At 31.1% G+C, this 25,422-nt stretch overlaps 2 protein-coding genes and 1 non-coding gene across 3 annotated transcripts; 1 reads left to right on the forward strand and 2 right to left on the reverse strand.

Annotated features, from left to right (window-relative positions):
* The first annotated feature begins 1,916 nt into the window (after positions 1-1,916).
* Positions 1,917-2,023, forward strand: LOC133030683 (small nucleolar RNA R71). Its single transcript, XR_009684231.1, has one exon. It is a non-coding gene; the product is annotated as a small nucleolar RNA R71 (small nucleolar RNA).
* Positions 2,024-18,128: 16,105 nt separating this feature from the next.
* On the reverse strand, positions 18,129-20,523 carry LOC133030262 (uncharacterized). The gene is made up of 2 exons (XM_061102810.1): positions 18,667-20,523; positions 18,129-18,370 (listed from the first exon to the last, which is right to left on the reverse strand). The coding sequence occupies exons 1-2, from the start codon at positions 19,943-19,945 to the stop codon at positions 18,336-18,338; spliced, it is 1,314 nt and encodes a 437-aa protein (XP_060958793.1). The 5' UTR covers positions 19,946-20,523; the 3' UTR covers positions 18,129-18,335.
* Positions 20,524-21,235: 712 nt separating this feature from the next.
* LOC115701259 (nudix hydrolase 2) lies at positions 21,236-25,192 on the reverse strand. The gene is made up of 9 exons (XM_030629008.2): positions 24,967-25,192; positions 24,212-24,426; positions 24,038-24,103; positions 23,776-23,913; positions 22,987-23,064; positions 22,840-22,890; positions 22,698-22,732; positions 22,492-22,600; positions 21,236-21,602 (listed from the first exon to the last, which is right to left on the reverse strand). Exons 1-9 carry the CDS (start codon positions 25,094-25,096, stop codon positions 21,393-21,395), a joined length of 1,032 nt encoding a protein of 343 aa, XP_030484868.2. The 5' UTR covers positions 25,097-25,192; the 3' UTR covers positions 21,236-21,392.
* Positions 25,193-25,422: the final 230 nt, after the last annotated feature.

Genomic DNA, 25,422 nt, shown 5'->3' on the forward strand with positions numbered 1-25,422 from the left:
AGTTGTTGCTCTTGAGTTGCATTAAGGGTGGAGGATATGATGACAGGGAAAGTGTTGTTTGCTCCCAAGAAGACATGCTTAAGTTCCTTAGGAAGTTGAGCCAAGTTTGGTTGAGGAGCTTGTACAGTGGATGGTTTTGGTGTTTCCCTATCTTGAGGAAGTCCCTCGAAGATTGGATTCCAAAACATGGTTCTTTTGGTCGATAATTGATTGATGATTTCAGGGTTGATTTCAGTATTACCCGACTCAAAAATCTCAGAAATTTCAAAGAGGTCATTGAGATGAGTGGAAGTGTATTGTGCTTCTACCTCTTCTGAAATAAGTGTATCGATCAAAAATGATTGGAAACACTCATCGTTATCAGGTGGTTGTTTACCAATGTTGAAAACATTCACCTCTAGAGTCATGTTCCCAAAAGAGATTTTCATGAGACCATTCCTACAATTGATGAGTGCATTTGCTGTTGCGAGGAATGGTCGTCCGAGAATGATGGGAATTTTGGACTCTAAGTTGACTTCAGATTGAGTGTCCAAGATGAGAAAATCCACAGGATAATAGAATTTATCAATTTGAATCAAGACATCTTCAACTATTCCCCGAGGTTTCTTAACTGATCGATCGGCCAATTGTAGCACCACAGATGTGGGCTTAAGTTCTCCTAGGCCTAGTTGCAAGTATATGGAATAAGGCATGAGATTTACACTTGCACCTAAGTCCAGGAGGGCTTGGCCATATTCCTGTTCCCCTATTTGACATGAAATGGTGGGACAACCAGGATCTTTGTATTTAAGCAGTGTCTTGCAGTCGATCACCGCACTAGCTTGTTCTGCCAAAAATGCAGTTTTCTTGACATGGTGCTTCCTTTTGATAGTGCATAGATCCTTGATAACTTTGGCATAAGCCGGTACTTGCTTGATTACATGAAGTAATGGCAAGTTAACCTTAACTTGTGTCAAAAAGTCAAGGATTTCACTATGACTTTCCAGTACCTTCCCAGTGGATTTCAAAGCCTGAGGAAAGGGCACCTTTACTGGAAGGTTCTGTGGCACATCAGCATCTGGAGCGGGCATTGGTACACTAGTGGTCTTAGGTAATGGTGATACCGTACTTTGACCACTTCGGGTAGTAATGGCATTAACCCCTTTGAGATTAGACTCTGAAGGAGTGGAGGTTTGTGCCATATGTTGCCTTTTGGGAGTGATTAGAGGCTGAGCGGGAAGCTTACGCGCTCTTGAATGACTGAAGAATCATTTAACTTTGTTATTTGAATCTTTATGTCCTTCAATTCCTCTATCACCTGAGTGAAATAAGTCCTGAACTCTAGTTGGGATTCTGCGAGAATTTTCATGGAACTCTCAAGAGAATTCTTTTGTTGATCAGGCCTCCATTGGCTCCCAGATGCTTGATTTTGACTTGTATCCTTCCAACTGAAATTGGGATGGTTACGCCAACCAGGATTGTATGTGTTGGAGTAGGCATTATAAGGCTTCTTGTAATCCCCTAAGGCATTACACTATTCCTCATCTCCTCCCCTTAACATACTAAGACTAGGGCACTCTTGTGGTTGATGATCAGTCCCTCCACAAATGAAGCATGGTTCTTGCTTTTCCACTTTTGCAACCATCTGGAGTGCTTTACCTTCTTGAGTTTTGAAAGCCTCAAATTGTTTTTTCAAAGCTTCAAGTTGAGCTTTCACACTGTCCTCCTCCTTCAATTGGTAGACTCCGGTTGTTCGTGGCTTGTCTGTAGGACTTGGCGCACTCCATGTGTATGATTTTTCGGAAATTTCTTCAAGATATTCCAAAGCTTCTTCGGGATCTTTCTGTAGGAAGTCGCCATTGCACATCATTTGTACGAATTGTCTTTTGTCGGCTGTGAGACCGTCATAGAAATAGCTGACAAGACGCCAACTTTCGTATCCATGATGTGGGCACTGGCCCATCAAATCTTTAAACCTCTCCCAGACCTGATGAAACGTTTCATGGTCCTTTTGGGTGAAGGTAGAGATTTGCCTCTTAAGGCTGCTGGTCTTATGGGGTGGAAAAAATTTAGAGAAAAATACTTTTGTCATTTCATCCCATGTCCCAATAGACCTTGGCCTTAAGGAATACAACCAGCTTTTGGCTTTATCCTTGAGTGAGAAAGGAAAGAACTTCAATCTCACCAAGTTAATGATGTCAGCTTGGTTGTTGAATGTGGCCACCACCTCTTCGAAGGCCTGAATATGCACATATGGACTCTCATTTTCCATACCATGAAAGGTTGGTAAAAGTTGAATCATGCCAGGTTTGAAATCGAAGTTGGGCATATTCATGGGATACATTATGCATGAAGGTGTGGCCGTACGCGTAGGATGTAGATAATCCTGTAGCGTTCTTGGTTGGATTTCCTGTTGTTGAGCCATCATTGGAAGTGCAGGAAGTATGGGTGATGGTGGTGAATGAGAACGAGTGGAAGAAGACGATTTAGGAGAGTTTTCTAAAATTTCAATTTGTTGTTTTACAAATCTCCCTAATTTGTCTCTATTTCGTGACATTCACTTTTTTTTTTTGTGTGTGTGTATTTTCACTTGTTAAATAATGTAAATTACAACTATGTAATAATGCAAGGGTATTCACACAAGATATTCCCAGGCCGATTGGGAAGGTTGCCAAGGTACCGCTTCGTCCCACACTTTTACTAGAACTCCCCGGGGTTGCTAGAAAGTGTAGAGGGTACTCTATCACAAACCTTTAAAGCCAATCTTTCTTAGACAGAATGATCTCAGTTTGTACCACTTTTACCATTACACAATTGGGTTTACACTAAAAAGTTTATGAAAATATTTTATGCACAATTTTTCTTTTTTTTTTTTTAGCCTAAAGGATAAAAGTCTACAACTAACCTAAAATAAATAAAAAAAAAATGGCTAATCCTAAAAAAAAGTACACAAAATAAAATAATGTAAAAAAAAAAAAAACTAACACCCTAATATAGTAGCAAAATAATAAATACAACTAACAAATAAACTAAACAAAAAAGGACTTGCTTTTTTTTTTACTAAAAGAGTAAAGAATAATAATAATAATAATATATAATAATTTTTTTTTTGAATCTATATATAACTTAAAAAAAAAACTAAATTATATTATACTAACTAAAAAGTTTTTTTTTTTTTTATATAAACAAATAAAGAGAGACAAAAAAAAAAATAAAACTACTATACTAACCTCTTGTAGCGTAGAAACCTCCCCGGCAACGGCGCCAAAAATTGATGTCGCCCAATTAGTTACACTGCGGTCGCGGTAGTAAACGGGCTATATGTCGTATCCACAGGGAGGAAAAGTACACTCAAAAGGAAAGTTAGTAATTTTACGAGAATAAAATAAGAACCTTGAATGTGATGTGAGAATATTGAGAAAATGATTTTCAAAAATTAAACAAGTAATTAAAATGAGAAGTGATCAGAAAATGATTATGGAAGACACAAGCTTTGTACATGCAATTATATTTTTCTAATAAAATTGATTCTTTAACCTCAACTATAATTCTACACCATTAATTATAGTTGGAAAATGTGTATAATTAAGCCCACTAGAAAAATATGTTCTCTAATTAAATTAATACTACTTCTAAAGATACTATCATATCATATAATTTAAATCGACAAAATACCACCGGCAGAATGCAGTAAAAATCATATAATATAATAAATACCCTAATAATTAATAGTCTAACTTACATAAGAAAAGCATGACTGAACTTATATAAAAGGTACTATTAAATTTAAAGTGCAATTAAGAAGAAGAGAAATTTAATATAACAAATGTGAAAATGAAGAACAAAGAGAATCAATATATTAAAAGAATAAAAATTGCATGAACTTACACTTGAGTCTTGCCAAAGAAATTAGCCTAGAAAAGGCATTGTCTTTACACCAAAATTAATAAAGTAAAATAAAGAAGAAGGAAAGAAAAAGATAAAATTTTGGTATAATAACACTACTAAAATCTGATGTTCTTTTACAATGGAAAAGGGTTCAATTTATAGTGAAAGTTGGCTCTCCAAAATGGTATTTTCGTGTACCATTTAGTGGGCTAAATGGCACAAAAAGCTGACTATAGTGGTAGAAAATAACATGGGAGACACTTGGCGAGCTGGTGGAGAAAATGGAGCAATTGGTGAACGTGACCTACGCGCATCAGATGATTGTCGGGGGAGTGGGAACAAACATGACTTTCTTTGCTGAAGTCCACTCACACGTTCAAATGATATGATATTGAGATGTTGTTTGAAGAGTGGGCTCTTGATCATTTGCATAAATATGTTGGGCTTTGACCTTGCTTTGGCCCACTTCTAGGCAGTTTACACGTGATTGACCAAGACCATTATATTCCTTTATATGCCATGGAATAAAGGAGATGTGATTGGGCCATTGAATTGGGCTTTCACTTTGGACCAAATGTATATGAAGTTTCTTTTAGGAATACCATTTTTCTTTTGTTGCTTGGGCTTTTCAACTTCAAGAATGCCAACTGTAAATCATTTAACTCAAATCTAGGAACATAATTAAAGTTAATTAAATATTTTCAAATGAATACTTTTTTTTTTTCAATTAAAATATGAAAATATTTAATTAAACTAATTTTATGTACACAATTAAATGTTTAAAATATACAAATTTGAGTCTTAATCAACGACTCTTGTGTAGGTTGAGTTGTAGGTGCTTGTTGTTGTATAGGTTTAAATGCTGGAAGCACAATATCAGTAAACAATTGGTGTATTTCAGATGTGGATGTTGATGAAACCAAGGGAAAAATGGTTTCATGGGAGGCAACATCTCGTGAAATATAAATTTGTTTGGTTTCAATATCCAGTAAAGTATAGGCTTTCATGCCATGAGGGTAACCAATGAAGATAGAGGCCCTACTCCTAGGTGTGAATTTGTGTCTTTTGGAAGGAAGGGTGGAGCCATAGGCTAGGCACCCAAAACTTCGTAGGTGATCATATTTAGGAGTTGTGCCATGAAGAATTTGGTATGATGTTAAACCTTTGAATAATTTGGAGGGTGTTCTATTCATTAGGTATGTAGCCGACTAGGTAAGACCAATAAACCAAGGGTAAGTTGGATTGGAATCCTAGTGCTCGGGCTATGTTGAGTATATGTTGATGTTTTCGTTCCACAACAGAATTTTGTTGTGGTCTTTGTTAGACATTTATATGTATAAACTGAAATGTATATGTTTAAGTATTAAGTGCGGAATTAATCAAACATATATACACTATGAATAAGGATCGAAATACCTCCAGCCATTGAATCTTGAGCTTCAAACCCACATAAGCTTTGATTTGCAAAGGAAATTGACTACCATGGGTAATCGGGCTTCCTCGCTCTCTCAACTCTCTTTAGATGGAATTTGCTGTTATGAACAAAATGAGTGAGGAGCTCGGGGACCCAGACCCTATATTTATAGGTGAGATACTCCATCAGTATATGTGCCACATTAATTGTCAGAATATTTTGACAATTAATTCATACCTATATAATTAATTACAAGTTATGTCCATTAAGGTGAATTTTAATTAAATCTATCATAAAGTTCATCTAATTTTATTAAATTTAAAATTTAGCCCACAGGCAATTTTGGATTTAGTAAAATTTTAATCTTCAGTTTATACTTTGGTGTCTAGTGAACCACATAATTTTAAATAATTAGGGAGTAGCCACAGCATCCTTAATTATATAAAATTATATATATTAAGTGGATTAAGATCACATAATGGACATGAATTATGTGAACATAATAATCTTACCCTACAGGGATTTTATTATATTCACATGATTAATATGTTAAATTAAATTCTCTTAATTTATCCCACAGGAAATTATGTAGATTTAATTTAATAATTTTATCATAAAGTATAAAATTTTGAAACATTTATAAATAATTAAGTGTTTCATACCTTTCATTAAGATAGAAATATTAAACTTTAAGTTTTTCATAAATTGTGTAAATCTATCATAATCTACATCTAAATCTAATCTTATTAAATTAAAAATTTAGCCCACAGGTAATTTTGGTTTAATAAAATTTCATATTTAAGCATGTTTATTCATTGGTAAAAACATGATTCATTTAAACCTCAAAACTATATATGTAATTTTATTACATCACTATTCATAAATTTCTTCCATACCAGTAGAAATTTCCAAAAATTTATTCTGATAACTTAATCTAAAATGTACAGTTTTTACTGTATAATTAAGAAAAATAAATCACACTTTATTATCACCAATAAATTTTAATTTATTGTGTACGAATTCATTCTAATATAGTTAATGTGATTATTAACACATAGTGGATTATTTTAGATTGTTATTCCACATTCATAATTTCTTGCAAGGTTTACAAATAAACCTAAGAAAATCAGTAACTGTGAGCAAATCTTATCCACAGACAAGATAAGTTCTCACATTTAGAAGTTTTAAGGAACAAGCAATATAGTAGTGGCTTTGTTTTAAAATTGGCAAAGACCTTTATGTTCCAAGATTCTATTGAAACTTGATTTAGACACATTTAGAGGTCTTTACTACAAATGATGTCACTCATAAAGATATTCAAGTTCAATCTGACAATAAGAAATGTGTTATTAATAAGAATTCTTCTACATTATAGCACCAAAATTTATGGAACATATATATCTCCATAAATAGAATAAATGTTAGTAAATGGTGGGGATATTCATTACACTTGATTTTACTAACTTTATTTAGAACTTGTGTGAATTTCATTAAAAATATGTATTCCAACAAGTCAAAATCGGTGCATACTAGAATTCTATCATATTAGAAATCATACAAGTCAATTAATTTTGAAGACATGGACTCAAATTTTGCATCTCTTTTTTAACGATTACTCACATAAATAATTTTTCTACAAAAGTATAGATTTATATGTTTCAAAGACATTTAAATCTTAAGTAGAGAAATGGTGCATTTTGCATATTAAGATAGTGAGATCAAAAATAAAATGGAGAATACTACATTATAATTCGTGAGTATGGATAAACTCCCAGTCTATTTGCAAAGTTTCTTTAAAAGCATGGGTTCATTGCCCGATACATATGCTTGGTACACCCAAATTATAGTGTGTAACAGATTCAAGAAACTAAGCATTTTTTGGACATGGGGTGGAGCCTACATAGCAAACTCCAATCTTTCCTAAATCTTTGTCTATTGATACTCAACAATGGGGTGTACATATCGAATCGTGTTCTAACCAAAGTTGTTTCTCAAACATATTTTGAGTTGTGATAAGGTTGAAAACCGACTTGATGACATGTACACATTTTATAAATACCCATATATAGTTAGAGTACAATTGTCAAAGAAAAGATCTGGGCCCTAAACCATAAATGAGCATATTTCATTTGAAAAGCTATAAGGTTCAAGGGTTACATATTTTATTATCCATCTCACAACACTAGAATTGTGGAATTAAGAATTGACTTGATCAGTGGGAGTGATCAATCTAGGAACCTAGTTTCCGAGAAAGATCATTCATATTTTCTCAAACTTCCACCTCAAGTGTTAGATTAATTATGATTCACAACAACCCTTAAGATTAATGGTTATTGAGAATTCATAACTAATAATCTACAAGTTATTGATACAATTCTAATAAGTTATGTTATTTAGTAATTGATTATAATTTCTAAAATAACATGCATATTGAACCATTTGCTCTTTTAAGAGTTTGTTGGTTCATCCTTAAGATGACTTATTAGAACAGTAAGATCAATGTATTCTAGTGATCACATTTTGTACAATAAGAGTTCAACTACAATATTAATTTGAGACACAAATTAAATTATAGAATAATAAAGAATTGAAGTTGTAGTACAATATGCCATGAATGAAGAAATGAATAAAGTTGCCTAATGGGGTGGAGAACATTAATTAAGCATAGGTTTTTTCACCAATAATATTCATTAGGCAACATTGAGAAACATAAAGATATAAAAGAATATTCATTGCTAAGAAGTTCATTTTGAACTAAGAATCAATAACAAAGGAGATTTACATTCTCAATTGTTTTTATAAAAGATTCTATTATAGACCTTGGCATTTGTTGCTTGTTTTAATTCATTAATCAATTCCAAATAGTGAACTAGAGGAGAAGGTATATAGACTGCCATAAAGATTTTCCTCTAATAGTGGTGAACATATGCAAGCTTAAAGTGTCTACCTATAGATTAAAACAAACATCTCACAAATTGGTATTATATCATCTTTTCCTTTAGGTTTGAAAAGAGAATTATGGAAATAATTATATACCAGAAAGTTAGTGGGAGTAATATTTATTTTATACGTCGACAATATGTTACTTGCAAATGATGATAAAAGCTTTCTATATAAGTTGAAATCATTCATATCTTAAATTATTATTTTGAGATAAGGAATATAAATAATATATATAATTTTAATTAATTAGAGAGTAGTCACAGCATCTCTGATTAAATAAAATTATGTATTATTCATCAGATATAACTTTTATCTTTAAGTGTGATAAATTCAACTCGAACCAGCATCTGAAAAATGATCTGGAGTGAGAATAAATTAAGAACATTCATTTGCTTCTATTTTAGAAGCCTAATGTATGCCTAAGAGTCTGAATAAGACTTTGCATTACATTTGTTTCAGGATCGTTAAGTAGTATCAGAATAACTAAAGTTAAGACCACTTTATTCTTCATACAAATTGATGAGGTGTCTTTAAGATACTAAAAATCATATTCATACATATTTTGTTAGACATTTATATGTATAAACTGAAATATATGTATGTATATATAAAATGCGGAATAAACAAATATATACACTATATAACTTAAGGATCGAAATACCTCCAGCCATTGAATCTTTGAGCTTTAGTCCCACATAAGCTTGATCTGCAAAAGAAACCGATTGATGTGGGTAATCGGGCTTCCTCGCTCTCTCAACTCTCTTTAGATGGATTTTGCTGTTATGAACAGAATGAGTGAGGAGCTCGGGGACCGAGACCCTATATTTATAGGTGAGATACTCCATCAGTATCTGTGCCACATTAATTGTCAGAATATTTTGACAATTAATTCAGGAAATCAAATTAGGTAATGAATATTTAAATCTGACCATATATAGAATATTACGTAAATGATTTTGTCCAGATTCAATGAATATAAAATATTCATTTATCACAAAATCAATTATTTATTTTATTTCTTTAAATAGAAATTTATTTCCTTGAATAGAAATATATTTCTTAAAATAAAAATATTCTTATATTCTCCCACTTGGTCAGCATTTAAACTAAAACATTCAAACCCAAACGTTCCTCATTATATAATAAACATACGAATCATAGCGACATGTCCTCATTATAAGTCGAGTATTATCTTCCATGTATTACGATATATTTATTATATAACAATGTACTTTATGTGGCAATGTACTTAAGCGAATAAACCCTAACCCTTATGTTTATTCAGGTCCTCTTACGATAATTTTCTCAGATGAAATTAAGGTGCACATAAATATGAGAAAATATCGAAATTAGAGTTTCATTGAATAATTTTTGGTTGTACAAATAAAAAAAACTGCATATGGGTTAACTGAATCCCATATTTACTTTATGATCCTTGAATTTGTGTTGCGGCATGCCTTTAGTCAAGGATCTATGCGAACACCCAATTCAGTTTGCGTGATTAATGACCACTTATCACGCCTTTTTATGGCTAAATACTTAATGTCGATATGCTAGCTTCGACCAGTACTCTTAGAGTTATTAGCCATAAATATTGTAGCTGAATTTATCGCAAAATTTTCTTAATGGCCTAATGAAACTGTAATTCTGAACTCTAGGCCTACTATGAAACTCTATAATACATCATACGAGATGTATCCTCAAAACAATAAATGAATCTGACTTCTATAGTGGAAATAACAATCAAGACTCTCTACAATGTAACTTACTGGTAATCTTAAGGACGTAATAAAATATTAATTTACGTGAATCAATACAACCAGTGAAGTATGTTAGAATCTAATTGGTTAACTATATTTCCAGATGGTCAATTCATCTTAAAATATGTATGAATATAATTTTTAGTATCTTAAAGATACCTCATCACTTTGTATAAAGTGGTCTTAACTTTAGTTATTCTGATACTACTTAACGATCCCGAAACAAATGTAATGCAAAGTCTTATTCAAACTCTTAGGCATACATTAGGCTTCTAAAATAGAAGCAAATGAATGTTCTTAATTTATTCTCACTCCAGATCATTTTTCAGATGCTGGTTCGAGTTGAATTTATCACACTTAAAGATAAAAGTTATATCTAATGAATAATACATAATTTTATTTAATCAGAGATGCTGTGGCTACTCTCTAATTAATTAAAATTATATATATTATTTATATTCCTTATCTCAAAATAATAATTTAAGATATGAATGATTTCAACTTATATAGAAAACTTTTATCATCATTTGCAAGTAACATACTGTCGATGTATAAAACAAATATTACTCCCACTAACTTTCTGGTATATAATTATTTCCATAATTCTCTTTTCAAACCTAAAGAAAAGATGATATAATACCAATTTGTGAGATGTTTGTTTTAATCTATAGGTAGACACTTTAAGCTTGCATATGTTCACCACTATTAGAGGAAAATCTTTATGGCAGTCTATATACCTTCTCCTCTAGTTCACTATTTGGAATTGATTAATGAATTAAAACAAGCAACAAATGCCAAGGTCTATAATAGAATCTTTTATAAAAACAAGTGAGAATGTAAATCTCCTTTGTTATTGATTCTTATTTCAAAATGAACTTCTTAGCAATGAATATTCTTTTATATCTTTATGTTTCTCAATGTTGCCTAATGAATATTATTGGTGAAAAAACTTATGCTTAATTAATGTTCTCCACCCCATTAGGCAACTTTACTAAAGATGAACTTTATTGCTATTTAAGATATTCATTTCTTCATTCATGGCATATTGTACTACAACTTCAATTCTTTATCATTCTATAATTTAATTTGTGTCTCAAATTAATATTGTAGTTGAACTCTTATTGTACAAAATGTGATCACTAGAATACATTGATCTTACTGTTCTAATAAGTCATCTTAAGGATGGACCAACAAACTCTTAAAAGAGCAAATGGTTCAATAGCATGTTATTTTAGAAATTGTAAGCAATTACTAAATAACATAACTTATTAGAATTTTACCAATGACTTGTATATTATTAATGATTAGTTATGAATTCTCAATAACCAGTAATTTTAAGGGTTGTTGTGAATCATAATTAATCTAACACTTGATGTGGAAGTTTGAGAAAATATAAATGATCTTTCTCGGAAACTAGGTTCCTAGATTGATCACTCCCACTGATCAAGTCAATTCTTAATTCCACAATTCTAGTGTTGTGAGATGGATAATAAAATATGTAACCCTTGAACCTTATAGCTTTTCAAATGAAATATGCTCATTTATGGTTTAGGGCCCAGATCTTTTCTTTGACAATTGTACTCTAACTGTATATGGGTATTTATAAAAATATGTACATGTCATCAAGTCGGTTTTCAACCTTATCACAACTCAAAATATGTTTGAGAAACAACTTTGGTTAGAACACGATTCGATATGTACACCCCCATTGAAGAGTATCAATAGACAAAGATTTAGGAAAGATTGGAGTTTGCTATGTAGGCTCCACCCCATGTCCAAAAAAAATGCTTAGTTTCTTAAATCTGTTACACACTATAATTTGAGTGTACCAAGCATATGTATCGGGCAATGAACCCATGCTTTTAAAGAAAATTTGCAAATAGACTGGGAGTTTATCCATACTCACGAATTTTAATGCAGTATTCTCCATTTTATATTTGATCTCACTATCTTAATATGCAAAATGCACCATTTCTCTACTTAAGATTTAAATGTCTTTGAAACATATAAATCTATACTTTTGTAGAAAATAATTTATGTGAGTAATCGTTAAAAAAAGAGATGCGAAATTTGAGTCCATGTCTTCAAAATTAATTGACTTGTATGATTTCTAATATGATAGAATTCTAATATGCACCGATTTTGACTTGTTGGAATACAAATTCTTAATGAATTTCTCACAAGTTCTAAATAAAGTTAGTAAAATCAAGTGAAATGAATATCCCCACCATTTACTAACATTTATTCTATTTATGGATATATGTTTCATAATCTTTGGTGCTATAATGTAGAAGAATTCTTATTGATAACACATTTCTTATTGTCAGATTGAACTTGCATATCTTTATGAGTGACATCATTTTAAGTAAAGACCTTTAAATGTGTCTAAATCAAGTTTCAAAAGAAGCTTGGAACATAAAGGTCTTTGCTAATTTTAAAACAAAGTCACTACTATATTGCTTGTTCCTTAAACTTCTAAATGTGAGAACTTATCTTGTCTGTGGATAAGATTTGCTCACAGTTACTGACTTTCTCAGGTTTATTTGTAAACCTTGCAAGAAATTATGAATGTGGAATAATAATCTAAAATAATCCACTATGTGTTATAATCACATTAACTATATTAGAATGAATTCATACACAATAAATTAAAATTTATTGGTGATAATAAAGTGTGATTTATTTTTCTTAATTATACATTAAAAACTGTACATTTTAAATGAAGTTATCAGAATAAATTTTGGAAATTTCTACTCGTATGGAAGAAATTTATGAATAGTGATGTAATAAATTACATATATAGTTTTGAGGTTTAAATGAATCATGTTTTTACCAATGAATAAACATGCTTACATATGAAATCTTATTAAACAAAAATTGCCTGTGGGCTAAATTTTTAATTTAATAAGATTAGATTTAGATGTAGATTATGATAGATTTACCCAATTTATGAAAAACTTAAAGTTTAATATTTCTATCTCAATGAAAGGTATGAAACACTTAATTATTTATAAATGTTTCAAAATTTTATACTTTATGATAAAATTATTAAATTAAATCTACATAATTTCCTGTGGGATAAATTAAGAGAATTTAATTTAACATATTAATCATGTGAATATAATAAAATCCATGTAGGGTAAGATTATTATGTTCACATAATTCATGTCCATTATGTGATCTTAATCCACTTAATATATATAATTTTATATAATTAAGGATGCTGTGGCTACTCCCTAATTATTTAAAATTATGTGGTTCACTAGACACCAAAGTATAAACTGAAGATTAAAATTTTACTAAATCCAAAATTGCCTGTGGGCTAAATTTTAAATTTAATAAAATTAGATGAACTTTATGATAGATTTAATTAAACAATTAGTTTTGGAAAATGAAGGTTTATTATCTATCTTTAATTAAATTTGTGATAACACTATTAAATTAAATCCCCATAACTCCCTGTGGGGTAAATTAAGAGAACTTAATTTAACATATTATCCTAATTAATTATACAAATATAATAAAATCTCTGTGGGGTAAAATTATTATACCTATATAATTAATTACAAGTTATGTCCATTAAGGTGAATTTTAATTAATATATAATTTTATACAAATAAGGATGCTGTGGCTACTCCCTAATTATATAAAATTATATTTTCACTTTGACATTAGGTATTGGGCTCTACCTAAAAGTAATTTCGTTATTAACATAGTAGACAATCACTGAGATTAATGTTCCTAGTGTGGTCGTCCGAAGATCATTAAAAACCGTTCTAGATATGAGCATTTGTCCCAAATTCATGTTTTCTTATGTCAAACCACAAAATTACTTACATTTTATTCATTTTAGGAAGTTTTATGAATATTTTATGAAGTTTTATGAAACTTAATGTGCTATATAAAATATTCAACCTATCTTAATGTTTGAATATTTCTAAATATATCTAGCACTATAAAAGGAATTTATGTATAGCATTTAAATCATACAAATCTAAATTAATTGCATTAAACATAAATTTGCCAAATAAATACAAATTAATACAATTATTGTATCATAAGAAATTAAATGCTTAATTCCATAATATATAATTAATTATGCATTTATGACCATATAATATCTTAAATATTTGCACTAATAATTAATTTGTATAAATAAGGTAAATATACAAATTAGTGCAATTAATTATATGAAATGAATTAAATGCAAAATTAAAAAATATACTTAATGGCAGATTATCAATTAATTTAATCAATAAATTACTTAATTGGTAAATAAATATAATAATTGCACACTTAATTGTAGAATAATTAAATATTCACATTCTTAAAATATCACAATTATTGTAATTACATGTAAAAATAAAGCATGTAATTAATTTACCAAATTAAAAACTTTCCATAATAATTTATTACTAAATAACATATAATATATGAAGATATATGTTAAATAAGAATGGAAAGTTTAAACAAATGTAATTTAATTGACTAAATAAATAAAAATAAGGAAATAAAATAAAATTCCAAAAATAAATAAAAATAATAAAATTTCGGAATTTTCTTAAATTTTTCTTAATTTTCCTTTTTTTTTTGTTGAAAAATCTGCCCTGAAAAACGACATAATAAATTTTCTTTAAACTTCTAAAAATCATGAAATCAATTCCAAAATGATCTAAATGAAAAAAAAAATAATAGATCTATATTGATTTCAAGCATCGAAAACACGCAAAATGTATACTTTAATTTCAAAAAGTGTTTTCGGGTCCGAATGAATTTTTTCAGTAAAGTTTTCAGATTTTAAGGTATTAAAATTATTTTGATGCACAAAATCGATATATAATATCTTATGAATATAGTAATGCATATAGAATTCAAAATAAATACCAAAAATGAAAACGGAAAAAATACGGACCGAAGCATAAAACTTTCATGTATATATATATACTCGTATACAATATATACTGCATAAAATCATCATTAATGTATGGAAGAGAATATTACATACAATTTTATGCAATAAAACATATATAAAAAAATATATATATACGTATATATATACAACAATACTTACGTATATATATAATATATATAAACAAAAATTAAAATATGAATATATATGTATATATGTAGATTGAATTAAAATGTATATATATGATGAGAATTATATGAATATGAATATATATATATAAAATATATATAAATTAAGAATCGATCATATATGTATATATATTTATATATGAAGATGTATATGAATATAAATATATATATCTATGAAGATGAATATGAATATGAATATATACATATGTATAAAAAAGAATTGAGTATGAATGTATATATATAATCGGGATTATATAATATGAAAGTATATATATAAAATATATATAATTAATATTATAAATGAAGAACCCCGTAAAAGTATATATATATAAAACTCAAAATAAATCAAGGCAGAGATATATAATCCGCTCTGATACCAACTGTTAGACATTTATATGTATAAACTGAAATATATGTATGTATATATAAAATGCGGAATAAACAAATATATACACTATATAACTTAAGGATCGAAATACCTCCAGCCATTGAATCTTTGAGCTTTAGTCCCACATAAGCTTGATCTGCAAAAGAAACCGATTGATGTGGGTAATCGGGCTTCCTCGCTCTCTCAACTCTCTTTAGATGGATTTTGCTGTTATGAACAGAATGAGTGAGGAGCTCGGGGACCGAGACCCTATATTTATAGGTGAGATACTCCATCAGTATCTGTGCCACATTAATTGTCAGAATATTTTGACAATTAATTCAGGAAATCAAATTAGGTAATGAATATTTAAATCTGACCATATATAGAATATTACGTAAATGATTTTGTCCAGATTCAATGAATATAAAATATTCATTTATCACAAAATCAATTATTTATTTTATTTCTTTAAATAGAAATTTATTTCCTTGAATAGAAATATATTTCTTAAAATAAAAATATTCTTATATATTTTGCTAAGATGAATTGACCATCTGGAAATATAGTTAACCAATTAGATTCTAACGTACTTCACTGGTTGTATTGATTCACGTAAATTAATATTTTATTACGTCCTTAAGATTACCAGTAAGTTATATTGTAGAGAATCTTGATTGTTATTTCCACTATAGAAGTCAGATTCATTTATTGTTTTGAGGATACATCTCGTATGATGTATTATAGAGTTTCATAGTAGGCCTAGAGTTCAGAATTACAGTTTCATTAGGCCATTAAGAAAATTTTGCGATAAATTCAGCTACAATATTTATGGCTAATAACTCTAAGAGTACTGGTCGAAGCTAGCATATCGACATTAAGTATTTAGCCATAAAAAGGCGTGATAAGTGGTCATTAATCACGCAAACTGAATTGGGTGATCGCATAGATCCTTGACTAAAGGCATGCCGCAACACAAATTCAAGGATCATAAAGTAAATATGGGATTCAGTTAACCCATGCAGTTTTTTTTATTTGTACAACCAAAAATTATTTAATGAAACTCTAATTTCGATATTTTCTCATATTTATGTGCACCTTAATTTCATCTGAGAAAATTATCGTAAGAGGACCTGAATAAACATAAGGGTTAGGGTTTATTCACTTAAGTACATTGCCACATAAAGTACATTGTTATATAATAAATATATCGTAATACATGGAAGATAATACTCGACTTATAATGAGGACATGTCGCTATGATTCGTATGTTTATTATATAATGAGGAACGTTTGGGTTTGAATATTTTAGTTTAAATGCTGACCAAGTGGGAGAATATTAGAATATTTCTAATTAAGGAAATAAAATAATATTATTGATTTTGATAAATGAATATTTTATATTCATTGAATCTGGATAGAATCAATTACGTAATATTCTATATATGGTCAGATTTCTATATTCATTACCTGATTTGATTTCCTGAATTAATTGTCAAAATATTCTGACAATTAATGTGGCACGAATGCGATGGAGTATCTCACCTATAAATATAGGGTACGGGTCCCAGAGCTCCTCACTTCGTTACATTCATGTGACAAATTCCATCTAAAGAGAGTTGAGAGAGCGAGGAAGCCCGATTACCCATGGTAGTCAATTTCCTTTGCAGATCAAAGCTTATGTGGGTTTGAAGCTCAAGATTCAATGGCTGGAGGTATTTCGATCCTTATTCATAGTGTATATATGTTTGATTAATTCCGCACTTAATACTTAAACATATACATTTCAGTTTATACATATAAATGTCTAACAGTGCTCTGATACCAACTGTTAGACATTTATATGTATAAACTGAAATGTATATGTTTAAGTATTAAGTGCGGAATTAATCAAACATATATACACTATGAATAAGGATCGAAATACCTCCAGCCATTGAATCTTGAGCTTCAAACCCACATAAGCTTTGATCTGCAAAGGAAATTGACTACCATGGGTAATCGGGCTTCCTCGCTCTCTCAACTCTCTTTAGATGGAATTTGCTGTTATGAACAGAATGAGTGAGGAGCTCGGGGACCCAGACCCTATATTTATAGGTGAGATACTCCATCAGTATCTGTGCCACATTAATTGTCAGAATATTTTGACAATTAATTCAGGAAATCAAATCAGGTAATGAATATAGAAATCTGAACATATATAGAATATTACGTAATTGATTCTATCCAGATTCAATGAATATAAAATATTCATTTATCAAAATCAATAATATTATTTTATTTCCTTAATTAGAAATATTCTAATAGTCTTTCCACACAAGAGTGGTAATTAATAATGCCCTTTGAGGCAAAAAAAGATTGTAAGTTCAATTCTTTTGCATTGTCTGAGTGAATTGCTTTAATAGACAATGAGAACTGAGTACAAATCGTATTGAAAAAATTGGGAATTATGTTTTGAACATCCGATTTGTTCTTAAGCATGTAGATCCAAGTGAACCTTGACTTCTCATCAACTATAGTGAGGAAATATTTATAACCTTCTATAGTAGTTATATGAAAAGGACCCCAAATGTCCATGTGAACCAAGTCGAATATGTCTTTGGCAAAATGATTATTAAAAATAAATGGCAATCGTTTTTGCTTTGCTAAATGGCAAATGTGACAATGTAAAGAGGAATTAGGATGTGAAATGTTGTGTTCTTTATTGAAAAAACTTGAAATACACATCGATGGATGTCCAAGGCGATTATGCCATTGGTTTACATTGTTTTTATTGAAAGAAAATGAAACTGTAGTAGCAGTTGTGGCTGCTGTAGTGACAGTAGGAGCAGTAATAGCTGCTGTAGTAAGAATTTCTTAGTGAAACAAGAACAATTTGCCACATTTTTCAGTTGTCCCAATCACCACATTCAGAGTAGGATCCTGAATAACACAACAATTTTGATGAAACAACACTGAGTTAAGAGAATTGAGCATGTAATCAGTTATAGAAAAAAGATTGAGCTGAAATTGTGGTACAAAAAGGACATTTTGCAGTGTTATTTTTGAGTTAATCTTGACAGTGCCAATGTTGTGGACAGGGAGAGATTGTCCATTTGGTAAAGACACAAATTTAGGGAATGGTATATTAGAAAAAGATGAAAAACACCTGAAATTGCAACACATGTGGTGAGTGGCACCACTATCCACAATCCAAGAAGTTGAGTTAGATTTTGTACCTGCCAGATTTGATGCAGCAGGGGCTATTGCAGGTGGTTCTGCATTGGTTGTGTTGCTTAGTGGCTGGCTTAACAGAGAAATTAATTGTTGGCATTGAGAGGATAGATCAATGTGACCCGAGCTGCTATCAATGTCATTTTTCTGGTTGTTGGCAGTAGCAACATTGGCCTTGGCTTTGCCTTTGTCTTGCTTTCTTTTGTCCCCATAACCAGGAGGAAATCCATGGAGGAAGTAGCACTTGTCAACAAGATGCCCGGGTTTTCCACAATTGGAGCAAGATGGTCTAGGTTTCTTGGTTCTTGGGGGATTGGTAGAACTAGATGCAACAGCCAAGGTAATAGAATCAAAATTTCCTAGTGATCTTTGACGTTCTTCTTGAACAATCATTGCAAACACTCGGGACAGATTTGGTATAGGTTCGTTAAGCAAGATTTGAGCACGAACCGAAGCATAGGATTCGTTTAAACCAGTCAAGAATTGAAGCACTTGATTTTGGTTGTAAGAATCCAAAAAAACTTTCATTGCACCACAAGTGCAAGTGGTTATGGGTTGAAATTCTTTCAACTCATCCCAAAGGGATTTCAATTTCGTAAAATAGGTAGAAACAGAACAGTCACCTTGCTGAAGCCGAGTGAGTTGTGTTTGTAATTGAAAAATTCGAGGGCCATTGCCTTCATTGAAACGCTCAGCAAGATCACTCCACATTTCAGTAGCTAAATCAAAGTACATTATGCTTTGTGCAATCTCAGGTGAAACAGAATTAATCAACCAAGACATTACCATATTATTGCACCTTAACCAAGAGTTTAGATTTGTGTTACCAGGTTCGTGACGAGGAAGAGATCTGTTGATGAACGCGATCTTGTTCTTGGTCGTCAATGCCATTGTGATACCTCGTTTCCACAGCTGGTAGTTGGTTCTGGTGAGGACTGTGGTCACAAGAACCAGACCTGGGTGGTCGCCGGTGCTGAGGAAGAACGGGCTGGAATGATCATCAGCAATCGATCGTGATTGGAGAGTCTGAGTTGAGTTGCCTTCAGCAATGGTGGAATGGTCATGAAGACCTTGATCTGCATTTTGAGATTGAACTCGAACAGGAGGGTTTCGACGAGGAATTGCTGAGGAAGGGGGAGCAGGCATGGAGTCGGAATTGACTTCTGCTGTGTTGTTGTCGATGATGGTGCAGTGCCATCTTGGGATCGAGTGGCTGGCCGAGCCATGGAAGCTGAGGGCCTGAGTTCGTCTTATACCATATGAGAAAGAATAGAGAGAAAACATATGAAAATCAGAGCTTTTGTATTGTTATTACTGAACTGATTTTACAGAAATGGGAAAAGAACTTTATATAGCTCAATACAATCAAGAAATGGTTAGTTGAGACTAACCAAAGCTGTAACAGAAAAGTACAGCTGTAATGTTGATTTGTACCAAACAAAACAACCTTTAAATAACTTAATCCAAAACTTAACTAAACTAATCTTAAGACTAAACATGTGGTGAATATATATATATAGACTGAATTAGCAACAAAAAAATCCATCCAAACAAATTCAAAGATAGAGTCGACAATGGTGAAAGATTCTTCTGTATTTGCCCCACTTACGAAGCGACTTTGATAGCTAGGCCAAGTTAAAGTCTCCTTGCATTACCGAAATCAACTCACTCTCACCGGAAACACATGTACGTACTCGCCATAATTTTGTTAGATCAAGACTCATCAAATGGATTGGAAACTTGGAACACTGATGAAAATAAATCATCACTTTGTCTTTCTAATGGATAACTTGACTATAGATATGTGATGGACAAAAGTGGGTAATCAGCTGTCCTAGTGTGACAATTTTGTAATAAGAGGATATTACATTAAAAAAAAAAAACATATGCTTATATCCTTAGATCTATAAAGACAGGTGATGAAAATTCCAAAAGTATTTTCAAAAGTCTGATCAATGTACAGTTTGCCTTGCGCACTTATAGAACAATCAAAGAAAAATTAATGTAATATTTAATGAGTGGTCGACAAGAACAATAAATTAATCAAATGGACAAGAAGTGAAAATCTATAGTGAGAGATAACTGGAGATCCAACATAGGTGAACGGTTGTTATACTACTTCTCCCTCTTGAATGCTTCATTCTTCGGCGACCACGAACTCCAGAAGCACCGCGTCAACCAGAAATCGCCATGAATCGCCGAAAACTGTCGACCATGGCCAGCAGATATAATCGTTACAAAGTTATTTCATAATTGTTACAAGTTAAACAACTTTTGTTTTAATGTCAAATTTTGTGTCTGAAGTTTAATATGAATTTGTCTTCATATTATTTATGTGAAATTTATTTCCACTTCATCCAGTACCTTATCACCCACAGAATCGTTTTTCACTATTTACCCAGTTTAATTTACTTTATAAAACGTCATTTCATTCATTTCTTAATATGGGATCTCACACAACTTGAAAAGTAAACTCGTAACCTTTCTCAGTTACTTTGGACTAAATGGAACAAACTGGCTTAGCAAACGACTCTATTCCCAACTATTAAATACTACAACACTTGCAACGGAAGGTAAAGCTGAAAATATAACTGAAAATACAAATTTATATGAAATGAATATCTATAATACATTATAAACATGAGAGTTTATTCTGTTATTTCTGCAATCTTGAATTAACTGTTGAAGAGGTATAGACCATTGTGGCATAATTGTCCTATACTGAGATACATTAGTGTGAAATATCCAAACTAAGTATATTGTCACAATACTGATGGTTGAAGTACAAATGTGTTGTTTTTCCAGAAGATGAAGTTGTAGCCCGTCCAGAAAAGCCGCTATAATTGGAATCTGTCTTTGCCAAGCAGATTTTCGAAACTAAACTGAAGAGCTCATGGTTTTGGATAAATGGTTGGGCTGCATACTCTGCAACTGGCATCCACTGCAGAAAACATATCAAAACAAAGAGAACAAAGTCAATTCTCATTCTTTTTTCCTGTTCTACTTTTCTTCCTGTTCTACTTTTCCATTTACTATGTCCATTGAGAAAGGAAGACAGATTATTCATAATTCCTGCATTGAATTCAACTAAGATAGAACGTTTAAAACTTCATGGTTTTTTCATCTTAAAGGGCTTCATCAATATCTATTACTGCATACATTAATCCCAATTTCACTTTCTATACTCCACAAAACGAGAATTCTGGTGCATGTTTGGCATTATAACTAAAAAACTGTTTTCTATTTTTAAAAACAAAAAATTGTTTTTTGAAAATAATTTGGCTTGTTTGGCCTTGTTTTTTGAAAACAGTTCTCATAAAATAAAGTTACAAAAAATAAGAATTTTGAAAACAACAAAATGTTGTTTTCTGTTTTAAAAACCAATTCACTTTTGGTCAATATTGTTTTAAAAAAACACTAACCAAACATGACTTGTTTTTAAAAACTTCAAAAACTATTTTTTGTTTTCATTTCCAAAAACTATTTTTTGAAAACAAAAAACAGAAAACAATACCAAACATAGTTCTAGTTTTTATGGTGCCAATTTTAAAGTTAGTTCTGGAACATCATCACTCATCAAACAAGAAATCTTGCTATCACCTGCTGTAAGAGCTTATGATACCCCATCTGGGATAAAAGTGCAGGGTTCGGTATCTTTTGAAACAAGAAAAATCACAAGTGCAAAAGTAAAGCAAAAGGAGACGGGGAATCTAGAAAAATATACATCAATAAACTGTGCAGCATAAAAAGGGAAAGGAAAAAAAAAGGCTAATGCAATTCTATAAAGAAGAAATTGTAAAGTTTGATGAACGATTGTCACCAGACATTACCTTCGCATCAGCAATTTCTACAACCTGCTTCTGAATCTCGAAGGATTGAGGTTTTAACATGCAAACAAAGAACATATCAGACTTGTTGAAGAACGACATATGGCTTTGCCTGAAAAGGAGATGAGATTCATATAGTTAGTTACATATTTACATGCACAAAACAACTGCAAAGATTTAGTCAATATGTGAGTCAGAATATTCCCTGCCTAAATGCTAAAACTTCCACAAATTCTGTGTCAACCTAAAGCAAAATAAAACAAAGAGTCTTAGATTCACAATTGAATGAGATGTGGCTGCACTGAAAAAGCATATATATGTGGAAACAGAAATTGCAATTTTGTAACTTACTCCTGTCTCTTCTTTCACTTCTCTAACTGCAGCATCACAAATATCCTCGCCCTGTTGATGGAAATTCTCAATCCATGCTCAACAATATATTTATAAAGATTTAAAAGTAATTCCATAAAGGTCACAAATTAATGTACATGTACTCACTTCGTTTACAACGCCAGTTGGGTACTTCCAGACACCCAAATCTTTAAACTTACCATTTTTTTCCTGAACAACAAGCACCTACAAAAAGAAATAATTTAATTTCAAATGAAAATTATACTAGGTCATGGTATCAAGCTCGTGTGTTATACAAACAACTTATGATCAGTGAAAATCAGTACAGTGAAAGCAGTTGAAAGCATACAAAGTGTATCAATTCCTAATTATGAACTTATACAGTCAAAGAGTAAATGCAACTATAAAATAAGCATCAGATAAGCATCTGGTATTGAATTCAAAATGCATGAAATCGAAAAGAAAAAAAGTACAGGTTTTCTTAATACTGTAATTAACACATGAGAGAAGGCATTTTAATATAAAGTTGACTGTTGGACATGAAAAAAAAATGAATATTCAATCTAGGGCTGTTAATTCCTAACATGTCTTGTAATGCATATCCACTTAAATATTTTGGCTTTTCCGAGAGATGAAGCTCATGAAAGCTGATGAAAGGTAGCTGTTTCTGACGTATGTTCATCTGGTTGGACAGGAATAGGATAATCTTGGATGAAACTGAGGACAGTATGAAATCCATATGAGATAAAATAAAATTTGGGGTTTTCATGTGGCTTTTTGATGTAAAAGATTTTGAGGGATTTCTGTTTTTCGGTTCTGTAAGGAATTAGCTTCTTAAGAATTTATTTTGGTGTGGACTCTTTATACACTTACAAATATGTCTTTGTCTCCCTCTTTTATACAAGTTTTAAATCTTAAGAAAAACAAAAAAAATACCTCTCTATTATCGTTCATGACAAAAGCACCGATCCCAACTCGATGGGAAGCATTTGCAGGCAGAGTATCAGCAATTTCAGGAATCCATTTGACCAACATTAAGTAATCTGGTTCAGCATGGTGGTATTTAAATCCTTCCTGAAAAACAAACATAAAACAAGGATCATTTCGCAAAATAGAAAAGATAGAAAGAAAACATGAGCCAAACAAACAAACATGAATGGGGTTAGCAAATAAACTTTTAAGTACTATTTAAGTTCACCTTCACAGCAGCTTCAACAAGATTAGATTGCGAAATAGGCAGTTTGATCCAAACACCTTTCTTGTCCTGTATATATTACATACAAGAACAAAAATAATAATTGATCTATTTTATAATAAAACAATTTAAGGAAGAAAAGTCTTGGAATCATCAAATGAAAAAAGGACATCGTACTTGTAGCCTCCATTGAGACAAAGAAGCACTAAGCCGAATAGAAAATTCCTGGGAATCCATAGCTTCTTTCAACTCAACACAAACCCCGCCATGTAAATCCTCATCTGCCTTAAGTAAGTCAACTTGACTTTTCGGCATGGTTTCTTTTGCAAAAGCTAAGGAAACTGTGGAAGCCGGCTTGGATTGAATCAGGAATGAACTATTATTTATATGATCTGAATATAAAAACAATTTCAACACCTGACTCAGTCTTCAAATTTTAATAGAGTCGTACAACGTGAAGGACAAGTCTCAGGTCTTTTATAATTGATGATACACTTTTTTTTTTCTTTTCAAAGTTTTGATGCCCAATGAAACATCTTCCTTAACGAAAGAGGAAGGAATAAGAAAACAGGGCATCCTTAATTTTTTATTGGGAAATTTGTAATTTTCCCTTAATCCAATCAAGCAAGGTACTAAAAAAAATGAAAACTCATTACGACAAAGAACAATATATGACATGGGGGAAATCATTTTAAAATATATTTCTGTAAAATGCAAAGAGTCAGTTCTGTCTTCAATAGAAACTTCATTGCAATGGGTACATTACCAAAACATTTGCCCATTTATTTGGGACTGATCAATTGACTATTCTATGTTATAATGAAAAAAAAAATACAAAAAAAAAACAATGTTGTTATGAAGTCAATTTTCATTACCACCAAAAATAACTAGTCAAAAACTATAAAAGCATGTGCATAGACATCCATATATACCTCTGGAAAATGGAGCAAGAGAAGATCTGTTTGGAAGTAGCGGAATTAAATGAGAAGATTTTGCTGTGAAACTTTTGGTAGAGTTGGTCAAAAGGTAAGGGAAGATCTTGGTAGCTCTTATTCTCTGCATTAAGCCCACCTATTATTTATGTATCAGGATTCAATCTCTTTATCAGCGCGTGTGTGATGTTTCTTTTTTTTTTGGGTACTTTGATAAGTGAGTTAAAGAAACAAAGTTCTTAAAAGCTAGAATTTATAGTGTGATTGAACCTTTAATGCAGTTTGAGTTATTCTTTTGGTCTCAGTCGCTCACCAATTTCCAGGAAAATTAAAAATAAAAATAAAAAAGAAAAATGCTGAAACTGTTATCTCATCATAGTATAACAAATGTTCAAAAGAAAAACATAACATTTGGAACTAGGAAAATACGTAACAAACGTAATAGTGTACAAATTA

This window comes from Cannabis sativa, chromosome 8 (assembly GCF_029168945.1).
Source record: "Cannabis sativa cultivar Pink pepper isolate KNU-18-1 chromosome 8, ASM2916894v1, whole genome shotgun sequence".
Classification (NCBI taxonomy): Eukaryota; Viridiplantae; Streptophyta; class Magnoliopsida; order Rosales; family Cannabaceae; genus Cannabis; species Cannabis sativa.

Excerpts from the sequence above, each read along its gene's own strand:
- LOC133030262 (XM_061102810.1), bottom strand. The coding sequence starts at position 19,945 with ATGTTTTCTCTCTATTCTTTCTCATATGGTATAAGACGAACTCAGGCC. Across the intron at positions 18,371-18,666 it reads TGCTGCATCAAATCTGGCAG|GATCCTACTCTGAATGTGGT; the intron begins GTACAAAATCTA and ends TGTGTTATTCAG.
- LOC115701259 (XM_030629008.2), bottom strand. The coding sequence starts at position 25,096 with ATGCAGAGAATAAGAGCTACCAAGATCTTCCCTTACCTTTTGACCAAC. Across the intron at positions 22,891-22,986 it reads CAACTGGCGTTGTAAACGAA|GGCGAGGATATTTGTGATGC; the intron begins GTGAGTACATGT and ends TTCCATCAACAG. Across the intron at positions 21,603-22,491 it reads TAGAAATTGCTGATGCGAAG|TGGATGCCAGTTGCAGAGTA; the intron begins GTAATGTCTGGT and ends TGTTTTCTGCAG.